General features: G+C 39.7%; 1 protein-coding gene across 1 annotated transcript in view; it reads right to left on the bottom strand.

Annotated features, from left to right (window-relative positions):
• LOC309559991 (uncharacterized protein) overlaps positions 1-14487 on the bottom strand; it is a 217167-nt gene that overhangs the window by 76891 nt on the left and 125789 nt on the right. Inside the window, exons 13-20 of the mRNA XM_082263472.1 lie at positions 14332-14418; positions 14187-14243; positions 13647-13700; positions 9789-9842; positions 9564-9617; positions 9420-9473; positions 6360-6413; positions 6239-6283 (exon numbers count right to left, since the gene is read on the bottom strand). Coding sequence (XP_082119598.1) covers positions 6239-6283; positions 6360-6413; positions 9420-9473; positions 9564-9617; positions 9789-9842; positions 13647-13700; positions 14187-14243; positions 14332-14418 — 459 coding nt within the window. The remainder of the gene's footprint in view (positions 1-6238; positions 6284-6359; positions 6414-9419; positions 9474-9563; positions 9618-9788; positions 9843-13646; positions 13701-14186; positions 14244-14331; positions 14419-14487) is intronic.

The following is a 14487-nucleotide window of genomic DNA, read 5'->3' as shown; positions in this document are numbered from 1 at the left end:
TGCACGGGGCTGGCACCACCGATTGCTGCCGGCCACCCGCGATCACTCTATGTAAACACAGCCGACCATGCTTCTCTCTGAAATGATTCCAGAGCGTCTGTGATCCTCACAAGCCATGCCCCCCCCCCCCACAGTTAGTAAATACTCCCCTAGGCTTACATTTAACCCTTTGATCACCCACTAGGTTAACCCCTTCCCTGCCAATGTCATTATTACAGTAACAGTGCATATTTTTAGCACTGATTACTGTAGTAATGTCACTGGTCCCCCCAAAATGTCAAAAAGGTCAGTTAGGGGTCCAATTTGTCCCCTGCAATATCGCAGATCGCTGCCGTTACTAGAAAAAAAAATAAAAATGACATAAATCTTTCCCCTAGTTTGTAGAAGCGATAACTTTTGCGCAAACCAATCAAAATACGCTTATTGCGATTTTATTTTACCAAAAATATGTAGCAGAATACAAATTGGCCTAAAAGGATGAAAATATTTGATTTTTACATTTTTTGGGGGAATGTTATATAGCAGAATGTGAAAAATATTGTTTTTTTTTTTCAGAATCGTCTCTATTTTCTTGGTTATAGAGCAAAAAATAAAAATCGCACAAGTGATCAAATACCACCAAAAGAAAGCTCTGTTTGTGGTTAAGAAGGAGCATCAATTTTTTCTCGGGACAGCGTCGCACGACCACGCAATTTTCTGTTAAAATAACGCATTGCCGAATCGCAAAAAATGGCCTGGTCATTAAGGGGGCAAATCCTTCCGGCCCAGAACTGGTTAATCAACAACATGTTCACTTGCTGCCTAATATATCCCACCAATTTTCAGATACCATTGTTATGGGATATTCCCTTTACCTGTCAGAGGTCATAATGTTATGGCTGATTGATGTATGTTCAAACTGCCATTTATTCTAACTTGTATCAATAGATTGAGTGGATTTACCACTAAACGGGTTTGTGTCTATTTTCAGGTAGTAACCCACAGCCAGGTTAAAGGTATTACTACTTGTGTCTAAATATGTGCTTGCAGTGACTTGCAGTGACTTTTATCAACCAGGTGTGTCAGAGGGGCTGAGGTTGTTCTTGGAGTCGAGGCACAGAACAGAGAACCCAAAACTACCAAGAGGCTCCTTCGGGGGGGGGGGGGGGGTACACATATTTATAATTACGAAATGTTTGTCAATTCAGTGTCTTTTTTTTCCTATATTTTAAATACTAGGTTTTTTGTTGCTTTGAATAGTACAGCTCCTGCTGTACTTCCAACCTTTCTGCCAACAACGACATTACAGGCATGATGAGCTTCAGCACAGGATTCATGTCTCCACCCAATCTTTACTGGTCCATACACAAATCGTGACTTGCGATGACGTATGTATTTTGTGATAGGGCAATGGTAGAAACATGGAACCAGTGTCGAAGCCTATCATACCTGCAGCTCTGGAATCAGCATAAGGGTCCTTTCACACGGCCCACTGTCTGACGAGGTCCGTTCTGCTCAGCGGGGGATCGATCCGCCGATCCCCGATGAGCAAGCAGATGACAGCTCCGTCTCTGCTCTGTGTGTGGAGACGGAGCTGTCATATTCCCCACTGTCCTCTATGGGGAGATCAGATGAGAACGGACTGCCTGTCCGTTCTCATCCGATCCCATCCGATCCAATCCTCCAGACAGATGGAAAATAGGGTTTCCATCCGTCTGGATTTCCCGGACAGGATCGGAATCGGATAGCAGAGGGTGTCAGTGGACATGTCTCCACTGGCACCCGCTGCCCCGTAGGGATGCATGGAGCATCCGATCCAATCCGCCTGAAAAATTTGACAGGCAGATCGGATCGCCCGTGTGAAAGGGGCCTAAAGGAGCAAAAGTACAGCAGGTGTTAATCCCAAAGGAGAACAGCTCACAATCAATATCAGCCTCCAATAATGGAACATCTAAAAGCTCTTTTGTGTTATCCACTCTGTTATGCTATCCTTATATGATTCAGGATACCAGATGGATGTATCAAGAGGGAAATACCATATGCATGGAAACAGCGGCTAACAATAGTGAAGTAATGCTTAAAAAACATTTTATTAAAAATAAAATGTTGCACTCACATAGGAGGAAATTGTGTAGGCATGTCATAAATCCCACAAATTGCTATGGACTCACACTACGGCACCACAAACAAGCTACTCCTATAGCTCAAAAACATCCAAGCGTGATGATGACACTGAGAACCCGCCCTTCATGTATGAGCTTTGTCTGAATGACTTCCTCAGGGGCTTATGTCATTCATACAGGGGTTGAGGTCAGACGAAACTTATCAGTACAACAGTGTCAGTAAGATTTTTTTTGCATTTTGGGTGTCTAATCCTGGACTTATACTTTATTTATTATAGATGTTTTGTATATTTTTTTTCTGGTATGATATTCACATTTTTATATTTGCATGGATTTAAATAGGTGTTCCTTTGCTTGTAATTTGACATTGCATGTTTAATATTTATGAACAAGCAATGTTATAGAGAGTTAGTGTGCAAATGGTCCAAAGGACTGATTGCCACATCCCTAGTATAGAAACATGGAAAAAGAGATACCCCCAAATTGGACTTTTTAGGCAGTCAAAAAATGAGTAGTATTATAGTAATTATTATTTATGAGGTACAGTAAACCCCCCTCCATTGCGGGGGTTACGTTCCGGACCCAGCCGCGAAAAGTGAAATTCCGCGAAATAGAAAAACCCTATTAAAATGCATTGTAGGCATGTTTTTTTACTGTCACTGTACGTGTAAAAGCATTTTAAGGTCTTTAAACACACTTTTAAAACAATAGAAACTCATTTAAACACATAAAAGATACTAAGAGACAGAGCAAGAGCTATGAAAAACACAAAAATATTTCATTTTTAATGATTTATATAGTAAAATAACATTACAAAAAAAAAACGCGAATTACCGAGACCGCAAAAACTGAACCGCGATGGAGCGGGGGATTACTGTAGCTGCTGATTTATCCTTGATTATTTGTTTTTTATGTTTATTATTTAGCTGCAGCAAATTAATTTTGTACTTAAACCCCTTCACGCCTAAGTGTCAAACAAATCTACATGCCTAAGCACAATTTTGACATGTGTTAGTAAAACCGTACATATAATCACAACTACTTTGTGCATCCAGGTAAATTATACCTTATACCAAAAAATGGGCTTTCATTTGGGAGTAAATTGCTATGGATATCTCCTGATTATTTATTTTTTTTTTATTATTATTATAAAAGAAAAACTGGCCTAAAATAGTGAAAAAAAATGTTTTTTAAATTTAGTTGTATATTTCTTGTTTATTTCTTGTTTATTTGTTTTTTCTTTTATTTTTTATTATTTATTTATTTTCATCTTTTTGCAAGGAAAGAGAAAGATACAATGTATTTTTCCTCTCCATTCACAGAAAGAGAAAAACACAGGGATGGGCTTCACAGGGACTGATCACTGTGGAAGCCAATCAGAGGCTACTACAGCGATCAGGTGACCCAGAATTGGTGGGATACGGGTCCTGATGGTTAGCACACGGCCCTAGTCTCTGTGCTGGGAGTGCGCCGTACAGCACACTCCCAGCACGAAGGGGAATATGCATATATGTGGCCCCACTGAAAAAAGCCCATTTCCTGGAGGCCACATATATGTGTTACGTTGGTGTCAAGGGGTTAGGGTACAGCAGAAACTTTGGTTTCCAGAGCAACCAAATGCCCGGTTTTTAAGCTGTAAGAATAAAATAACAGCCAAAATAACACACAGCACAGGTAACCAGCTGTGTATTAAAATTAAAATGTATTAAAATTTTCTCTTACATTGGAAAATCCACCCACCATCCTGTAATATGGTTATCCAACTAGTTAATGCCTAAAGTAGAGTGTATACCAATTGTGCCTGTCCCTAAAAATGTGAAAAAAATCTGGGGCCCATGGTTGCAGCAATCAGCTGTCTTCTCTTTGTTTAATTTGTCTCAACATAACTTTAGGGGCCATTCATGCTAGCCTGAATGTGTTATGCTCCCTTTGATACATGTCTGTGTGCACTGTGTACTGTAGGGCTAGCAAGATGCATTGTTACAATACATTGCACAGTGTACTTTTTTTTAACTTCATTAAAGTGTCACAAAATTACAATTTAGTCAACTCAATCCACAACAGTGCGATGTGATGCGCTATGGTGCATTGTAATGCATTGTTGCGCTTTGTGCTGTATGTTGCATTTTTGTGCAGTGCATACAAACACACTTGCATTTTGTGAGCATGGCACATAGAGAATAATTGTTGTCTCTAAGCCCTTGCTTTGAGCTTGCACTGATCCACGCTCTATGAACCTGGTGTTACAAATCCTTGATCTTCGATATTCTAAACTCTAATCTTCAATTTTATTATTCTGCTTTAGGAAACATCAATAGCAATGAGAGGCACGGGACCATACAATTGTCTTGACTGTATGGTTGTTAGTCTGCCTGGCTTTTCTATTTCTAACCACCTTTAACCACTTAACGACCACCCGCCGCCTTTTTACTGCGGCAGGGTGGCTCTCCTGCGCAAACTGACGTAGGTATACGTTGGTCGCGTGCAGGAAGCTAGGGGGATCCCGCCCCCACTCGGCAGCAGGGAAGCCGATGCACGGGTCAGGTGGCTCCGATTGCCGTCTGACACCCGTGATTGCTCCCCGCTGAGAGAGAAGGACAGGCAGCTGTTGTAAACACATCTGACCGTCCTTCTCCCTGAAATGATCACAGAGCTCATGTTATCCTTCTATATAGGATCACAGGTCTCTATGGTCATCTCAGAAGCCACGCCCCCCCACAGTTAGAATCACTCCCCTAGGCTCACATTTAACCCCTTGATTACCTATACTGTTAACCCCATCCCTGCCAGTGTCATTATTACAGTAACAGTGGATATTTTTAGCACAGATTACTGTAGTAATGTCACTGGTACCTCCAAAAATATCAAAAATGTCAGTTAGGGGTCTGATCTGTCCGCCGCAATGTCGCAGTCCCGCAAAAAATCGCAGATCGCCGCCATTACTAGTAAAAAAAAAAAAAACAATAAAAATAACATAAATCTTTCCCGTAGTCAGTAGACGCGATAACTTTTGTGCAAACCAATCAAAATACGCTTATTGTGATTTTTTTGTTTATCAAAAATATGTAGCAGAAAACAAATTGGCCTAAATTTTTTTAAAAAAAGTTTGATTTTTACATTTTTTTTGAGAATGTCTTATAGCAGAATGTGAAAAATATTGTTTTTTTTTTCAAAATTGTTGCTCTTTGTTTGTTTATAGCGCAAAAAATAAAAATCTCACAGGTGATCAAATACCACCATAAGAAAGCTCTATTTGTGGGAAAAAAAGGACGTCAATTTTATTTGGGTACAGCATCGCATGACCGCGCAATTACCCGTTAAATTAACACAGTGCGGAATCGCAAAATAGGGCCTGGTCATTAAGGGGGCAAATCCTTCTGGTCTTAAAGTGGTTAAAACAGGGTATGTCTATTGACCTATTGTATCTTGCAAAGCCCACAGAGAATCACTATGGTATTGATATCCTGAAGACAATTAGGATGTTTACTTAATAAAGGAATTTTTCCTGAGCTTAGTGAATGGGGAGAAAATTAACTTTGCAAACAATATCCAATCTTGCAAGAGAAAAAAAAAAAGCATGTTTGCTTGAACATGATTGGGTAATGAAAGTCAGCAAAGCATCTCCTCATTCACTAAGCTAAGGGAAAATTTCCATGGAAAATGTACAGCCTATTTGCCTTTAGTAAATCAAGCCCATTAAGTTTTGGCAATTTTTTAGACAAATAGTTACATAATGAAGGATCAAAAGCTAGTACTGGCAAAAGAGACACTCGGTAAAATTATAATTTCTTGGTAACAGCCGGCAAAGTTCTACTTCCAACATACGTTGCTCTTCTAATAAATACTATTTTTCAAAAGGACTTTTTTGTATCAGATCTATACAACATGCCTCGAATATATGATTGATCCCTACAATAACAGGTACCATTATATTTCTGAGGTTATTATTACCAATTTAGTGACTACAGTTTATCGCACGTAATACTCAGTTATGATGTCTTAAGGGAAGATTGCATAAAGCAAACACATACAGGTGCAAAGTTCCACATATAGTATTATGAATGGCTGTGCCATAGATCATTGTGGCTAGTCAGAGGTGAGAATACTTAGTTTTAAGAAATAAAAAATTTTCTTACTGGTTCACCAGGGAGTCCACGTGGTCCGACCTCTCCATCGCCTCCCTAGAAGATAAAGAAGTAGAGAATCAGACAATGATGGACCTCCTCAATGTAGTGACCCTACTCACAGGGTACTTACCCTCTCTCCGTCTTCTCCTGGTGGACCCAATGGACCCTGAGTTCCAGAATCTCCCTGTGGAGGAACATTTTAATGTAAGTGGCTTTGAAGAACAGTCACAAAACTATAATTTTCCAAGAGAAACTAGAAAAGGAAACTCAAGTTAGTGAGTATAAGGAGTGCACAAAAAGCTGTGATCCAGATGTCAGGTCGATGGCTACCATGCCAAACAACCAGAGGACAATACAAAAAATGGTCACCTACACTTCTGGGTGAGCAATTTCCCCATCAAGAATTTAGTATGGTTTTGTTTCTATCCGATCACATTTTATCTGATAAAATCCAGCCTATAAAAGGTGAAGGAGCCTGGTTTGAGGCCAAAATTTAAAGAACAAAACACAGCTGAATTGATGAATAAGTTATTTATGTCAGGTCAATGCATCATTCCAGCATTTAGCAACCTATTTGAAAATACATATTTTGTGGCCTTATGGGTATTTTTTAGGTCATTGGATTTTACTGCCAGCGGATAGGCACTGTGTCATTATGGTACACAGTTGTTATTTTGAATGCAGCTGCTCCAGGAACAGGATATGTTAAAGTGTTTCTAAAGTCAGAAGGTTTTTTTTATCTGAATGCAGTCTATGCATTCAGATAACAAAAACTGTGTGCAGCTCCTCCCTCCAGCCCCTCTAATACTTTCCTAAGCCCCATCTTGATCCAGCGTTGTTGCATGGAAGTCTCGGCTGTCTCGGACTCTCCCTCCTCATTGGCTGAGACAGCAGGGGAGGTGAGGCATTGGCTCCCGCTGCTGCCAATTAAAGGCAATGAGCCGATGAGGAAAGAGGGGCCGGGCCCCAGCCGCGGCTCTGTGTCTGAAAGGCTGCTTGCTGTTGGGGGCACTTGGCAGGAGGGAGGGCCCAGGAGTGCCTGAGAGGGACCCAAGAAGAGAAGGATCGGGGCTGCTCTGTGAAAAACTATTACACAGAGCAGGTAAGTATAACATGTTTGTTATTTCTAAATGAAAAAAAATTAGACTTGTAGTATCACTTTAAGTGTTCTGCTGGGTTACGTAATGTTAAAGTAGAACTATAAACAAACATTTTTTTTTTTCATTTTGAATAGAGCAAGGGAGGGTTATAACATCTGTCAGATTTTTTTTTCGACATCTGTGTCCCATTGAGGAAATTTCCCTTCACTTCCTGTCCCATAGCCAAACAGGAAGTGAGAGGAAATCCCTGCAAATTAAGGGAATGCCATGGAGACCTCCAGGTCACCAGAACTAGTTTCCCTATTGGAAGATTTTTCTTCTATTAATTTTCTGGGGACAACTAAAAATTTGGGATTTTCTTTTACTTTCACTTTCAATGACAATGGTTAATGAGACAAATCGAGAGGGTGAATCTCCTTAACGGGGGCACAGACAGTAAAAAAAAACTGATATGAGTTCTAATCCATCTCCAAAACTAAACAGAAAGTTTTGCCTTTAGTTTTACTTTAAGACTTAAGCCTAGTACACACTACTAGTTTTTTTCTTTTAATCCAGCGGATTGAAGAAAACAAAATGACAGCTCCGGTCGGAGCCACTGAACTAACAATCTGACGTTAGTACAGTAATCTTCCCTGCTATTCTATTGTGTTAAGACAGGAGGATGGCCCCTCGCCAGAGCACTCCAGTCAGCGCTCTCAGCCATTGGCTGATCGGAAGTCGGTCGGCTGCTGGTTTTCAGCCGGCTTCTGTTGGACCGGCTGCCATACATATGGGCCAAATTTCGGTGGTTGGTATTGACCTGGCCGATGCCAGCCGACATCGGCCTGTGTGTACTAGGCTTTAAATTAAAAGTTAGGTTAGGTTAATGGGAGGACCATGGGTGAGGTGTTTATTGAAAGGCTAAAGTAAATCTGTAATAAGTGAAATATGAGTCCACTATTGCTGACGCCATTTTGAAAGTTCCAGCTTCCTGGCTTTTATGCTGATCCTCTGGCTTCAGTACCTTTGGAATTACTGACACAAAGTAGGAATGTCTTTAAAAAGTCAGAACTTTTACCTGCATATTTGTTCTGGGTCATTGACTCCATATATTGAAGGAAGAGAGTCAGTGGAACAACCAGTAAATTTGCATTTCTAGAAGTTGGGTTCATCAATGGCAACCTCTTCAACCTTTTTTTAACAGGTTTCCTTTAGGTTAGTGCTTAGGTAGTTAACCTTTAGGTTTAGTGTTGAGGGGAAGCTAAGTGTTCAGTTGAGTTTTTAGGTTAAAGTTTAAATGTCATGTGTTTAGGTAAGTTTTTGAGTTAAGGGCTCTTTTTAGGGAACATGTAAGGGGCGCGACAGGTGTTAAAGTGTGCTTTATATTTATGGATACTTTAGCTTTCCTTGAAAAAAAAGGATCTCCATTTGTTTTTCCATCAAAATGCCTGCACTGAGAAGTAATGAAAGGAGTTGTGTTTTACCCCTTCACTTAAAATAAAACCATAAGTGAGTATAAGGCCTTTACACATAGAAGCCAAAGGGAAGATTAGCACTTTTTCTGTACCATCACCCTTGTATTGAATAGTGCCTTATGGCTCAAAGCTATAGTTCACCTAACTGGTGGATTGGATTTATACTATATTCTACTAAAATTAAAAAGTATTGTCATTTTTTGCATCACTGTTCCAGTTCTTGTTGCATTCCATATTCCAAGTCATAAGAAAATGCATACGTATTCATATCTAACATTCATGGGTATTACGATACTGGCATAGGACAAGGAAACTTCTTCAAAAATAGATTAAGGTGCTTAGTTGCTGTTCCCTAAAACCTGTCCTGCTTTCTCCTTTCCATTCATTTCTAACATCAAAGATCTTATCAATAAATCAAGAAAGAATATCACTTTGCATTGTCAAGTATAAAACCGATTGTGAAATAGTCATAACCGATTATATTATATTATCTATAACTCTGTGTCCCTATAGTTTAATTGAACCTGCCATAGTAAAAATGTCATTAGAACCTAAAGATGCTCTTTGGTTTGTATCTGTAATATGATCATTTACATAGTAATGCATAATTAAAATGGAATTATATCATTAACTCACCCGGTTACCTTTCTCTCCCGGCAATCCAGGCAGTCCATCGAAACCCCTCTCACCCTTTGAAGGGAACACAGTTTAGGAAATATTAAACAATATGGCACAATGATAATAATAGATTATTATAGAGTCAGAGATTAATAGGTTTACCTTGTTGCCAAATTCGCCAGGCAGACCACGAGCCCCATCAGCACCAGAGCGACCCTACAGAAGAATGATATTAAAGTCTATGAGAACTCAAAGAAAGTTTATAAGAACAGAAATCTGCTGTGTTTTGCTACAGTCGTATTATAAATGTGTCACTATACAAAGCAAAGATCGTTTTGTACAATATTTTTAATAACCAACATCAACAGTATTAAGATGGATACTTACTCGTCTTCCTGCTTTTCCTGGAGGCCCGGACAAGCCCTGTGGTCCTCTTGGTCCCTAATACAAGTAAGAAAAATGTTAGACTGAAATTAATAATTCCTTTCCTTTTTTTTACTTGTTCTTTCGACCACTGTTTCTCCAATAATGTATATTTGCAAGGGTGAATATACAAGATTCACAATTTTTCCTGACTCATGGCCATGGATATGGAACCTTCAAGTGATCTGTAATATTCATTTTTAAGGGAGTAGTGCATTCCCACATCATCTTTTGTCTTTTTCCAAAAACATCCTAAATAACTTTGTATCATATTTTTTCAATGAATGCAAGGCATTATTTGCTTGGACGAGGGTAAATTATGTTGTCATCTGCCCCTCCACTTCATCCAATCATAGAGCTCCTTGTAATAACTCAAATAAATACAAGGAGTTCTAAGAATGGCAGCAGCACTTAGCAAGTGACCCCCTGTTTTCAGTGTGCAGAGGGGAAGATGCTGTGGCATAATCCAGAAGATCACGACTATCACTGTATGTAGGGCAGGCTACTACAGTTGTTTTTCAGAATCAATGATGGCCCTCCAGATATAAGATGTAGATAATTACATTGTGCCAAGCTTTACTTTCCAATAATTTTTATTAGTTTTAAAGAGCATAGGATAGTGTTGCATTGCAAAACATCGTAATAGACAAGATTGGGGTATACAACACCAGTTACAAGGAACCAGTCTTTAAAGATGCATATAACATAATCACAGGGACTCAAATAGCAAGTGGACAGGGGGTATTTCCCACCTGGTCTCTCAAATGGCCAGGCAATCCACCTTCCCTATCGACCTCATCGAGTGCCCGTGATACAACAATATATCAATTCAGGATAGCCGAAAAAGGATATTGTAGGTCCAAAAGCATTGGTTACCTTTCTCCAACCCTACATAGTATCAAAGCTTGAACCCTATTCAATTTTATAAACAATAAAGAATACATTGTGCCAATCTTTAAAGCAGAACTATAGATCGAGTAAGGGAGGGTTATAATCCCTGCCAAATTTATTCCACTATCTGTGTCCCATTTTGGAGATTTCCCTTCACTTCCTGTCCCATAGCCAGGCAGGAAGTGAGAAGAAATCACAGCAAATTAAGGGAATCCCTTGGGTACCCCCAGGTAACCAGAAGTAGTGTTCCCATTGGAGGATTTCCCCTCTATTACGTTTCTGGAGACAACCCAAAATTTGGGATTTTCTTTTACTTTCACTTTCAATGATAATGGTAAACAGGACAAACAGAGAGGGGGAATCTCCTTACCGGAGGCACAGACAACAATAAAAATTAATAGGGACTCTAATCGCTCTCCACTCTGTCCAAAACTAAAACAGAAGTTTTGCCTTTAGTTAAACTTTAAGCTATATTTTCAAATTTCTTCAAATATTCACTGGGGGGAAACAGTGGGCCTCTAGAGGCAGGGATTATATCCCAGAGGTCTACGTTCCTTAATATTTTCTTCAAGAGAAAGGTTTTTGGTGTGTTAAAAAATCCTATTGTCTTAATGTCATAAAAACCAATCTACTTTATGGATTTATTTTCTAATCGCAGTTGCAGAAATGACAGTTAGAAGCTGTTTAGGTGCTATGAACAAGAACAAAATGTTCTCTTTACCAAACTGCTCATACTGCTAGCACACTGCCTCTGTGTGGTTTACATTATGGAATGGATTTACCTCGCATGGGAATTTTCACTTAGCTTAGTGAATGTGATGAAAATGTACTTTGCCAAGAATACACAATCACGTTCAAGGGAAATTTTAAAAAATTGGATTTTTGCTTGCAAATGATTTGATAATTGAAGTCAGCAGAGTTTCACCTCATTTACTAAGCTAAGGGAAAAATCCCTTGAAAGAGTGTATATTTACTTTTCTAAGTGAACAGCCTATACCCCTTTATAAAATTAACCCCTATATCTTGGCAGTCATTACTCAATTGGGTAGTCACTAAAATGCCACTCAATGAAGCCTTTATAAGGGTTATTTACTAAAACTGGAGAGTGCAAAAGCAGAGCAGCTGAAGCTCTGCATATAAACCAATAAGCTTCCAGGTTTTATTGTCAAAGTTTAATTAAACAAGCTGAAGTTAGAAGCTGATTGGCTACCATGCAGAGCTGCACCAGGTTCTGGGTGCTCCAGGTTTAGTGCTCCAGGTTTAGTAAATCTCCCCCTATAAATACATATATGTAATGCTGTAATTGATATGTGGTACAGGAAGCATTTAAAACTGGGGAGACCCTACTAAAATGTACTTCAATGCAAACATTTGAGCAACCTTTCTCAACCAGGGGATGATGGAAACTTAGAGTTCCTGCTGAGTTTACTAGGCATTCTTTGAGCAGTGGCAAATTGGAATCCCACTAATACAGACCACCAATGCAGAGGAAGTAGGTTTTCCACTGACCAGTTAGCAGTTTTTCATGGACCACTAAGGGGTTACAGCGACACAGATCATAAGATCATGTAAGGGAACACCATAAATGTCACCATCTGTATTACCTTACTATTATTATCATTCATTTTGTTTTAGGATTATTACTGAAAATAATCTTGTCCTATACAAAATGTGGGTGTAAAAAAACTAGGATTTTCACTTTCCTTTTATTCTATTTAAAACTTGTACAATTTATTGATCACATTAATGTATGGTGAGCTGTAGCTATAATCATTTTTAGCACACGTCCATTGGGGGCGCAGGGGCGCCGTCCCCCCTATCCATGCGTCCGGCCACCTAATCTACATGCAGGGCGCCGGATGCATAGATTCTAATAGGGTTTTTTTTTTAAGCACGTGATTAGAGCCAGAGGCTCTAATAGGCTTCAAAAAAGGGTGGGCTCGGGGCACAGAGCACTGCGCCTTGAGCTCACCCAGTTATGTGACAATAGCGAATGAATATATTAGCTATTGTCACATGGATCCTCCTCCTGGCCAATCAGGAATCGGGCCCTGAGATGCATTTCCCAATTGGTCAAAAAGAGAAGCCATGCCATTGACCAAGGAGGAGGAGGAGGGAGGAGATGAAGGAGACTGAGGAGAAGCCGCCGCCGCCACCACCGCTGCCTGCCTGCCCTCCACATGTTCAGGGTGAGAGTGAGCCGGAGACCGGGGGGGTTATGGTGTGCGGGCTGGTGTGGTCCAGGGGGGTATGGTGCGACCCCCCCGGCCCATGGAGCACCAGCCGCCACTGCTGAGACCTATAATTTACTTCCATGGTTTATCTGGATTAAAAAGGTTAAGTAAGGCTGTATTAGATTGTTAGGTTTAAAAATCACATTGGTAAAGCAATAGTGCTGCACTCATAAAAAGTTTTCATTTAACTCACTTTCTGTTTCTTGGGTTCCCTTCACCAGGCCTCTTTATCTGTAGCCATTCATCCCAATATATTCCTTTCCCAAACATTCCCTACCTCTCAGACTTTTCACTCCATGGATTTTATCTAATCTAGAGATGAATTCCAAGTATGATGTGGAATTGCCTTCCTTTAAAGACTTATCTATGAAATCTGATGAGACTTTTAACAGTTTCTCAAGGACTTTGTAAAGAAGTACCAATCTGCAACTGTGTACAATGTCATGTAGGGGTATTAGGATAGTGTTATCAACTTTGTGTATCACTATTCTTTCTCATTTAACTTGTTTTTCAGTTTTAACCCCTATAATTTTTTGTGACTACTTTCCTATTCTCCAGTCCCTCTGACATTTTTGCACCAGGTATTAATAATTAGTCCCACAGAAGCTGTTCATCAGTGTTGCACAATGGATACCTGTACATTTTCAGACATGTTTGGGAATGTTAGAGAACAATGTGTATGTGCTAAATTAATTACCTGAGAACCAATATCTCCGGTCTCCCCCTTTAGTCCAGGACTTCCTGGTGGACCCTGAAATGACAAATCAAACCTTTGTTAAAGAAAAAATCAGGAATTGATGCAAACAATTCTTGTTCTGGCACATCTGGGGCTTATTTGTAAAGAGACCTACGAAAGATATCTATTTGTACATCTTCTATACAGCATACAATTTCTAGGTCCTAATAATAATGTTGCAAACATTAGTTGGAATATATGACAGGTAGATCTGGCTGGTGGATTATCTAACACAGAGAAAAAGCCATGAGGAAACTCCCACACCGGGCTACAGCTGTGACCAAAAAATCACTTTAAGTAAGATCGATCCATGGTAATTCTATATCATTACCACAGTCATTTACTCTATATGCATTAGAGCCAGTTAGTTGAAAGCCAGTGGACCTGCTGACTAGGGGGTCATTGAACCAAAGACTCCATAGCTTCAAACCAAGATTGCCAATCATTGTGCTGCCCATTTTGGAAGTTTTAGAATATATATATTGTTGAAGAGATGCTTACCAAAGCTCCAGATCTTCCAGTATATCCCATTGGCCCTGGGGGCCCACGTAAAGCCAGCTGTCAAAAAGATAATTGTGACAAAGATGACATAATACAAATTTAGATACTGGAAAAACAACCTAGTCTTGAGAAGTTCATGACTTACTCTGGCCTGTTGTAATATAGCCGCTGCCTGAGCTTCTTGAGCAGACACTATTGGGCCTTTATCACCACCGCTGTTTCCAAATCGGAACTGTGGAGATTAGTTGGAAAACAAATTTATAAGCTAAACTTTGATGTGGTAAAACATTGTAATTGTAAT

This window comes from Pelophylax lessonae (assembly GCF_965119305.1).
Source record: "Pelophylax lessonae genome assembly, chromosome: 7".
NCBI lineage: Eukaryota > Metazoa > Chordata > Amphibia > Anura > Ranidae > Pelophylax > Pelophylax lessonae.
This window is presented reverse-complemented; position numbering and strand designations above follow the sequence as displayed.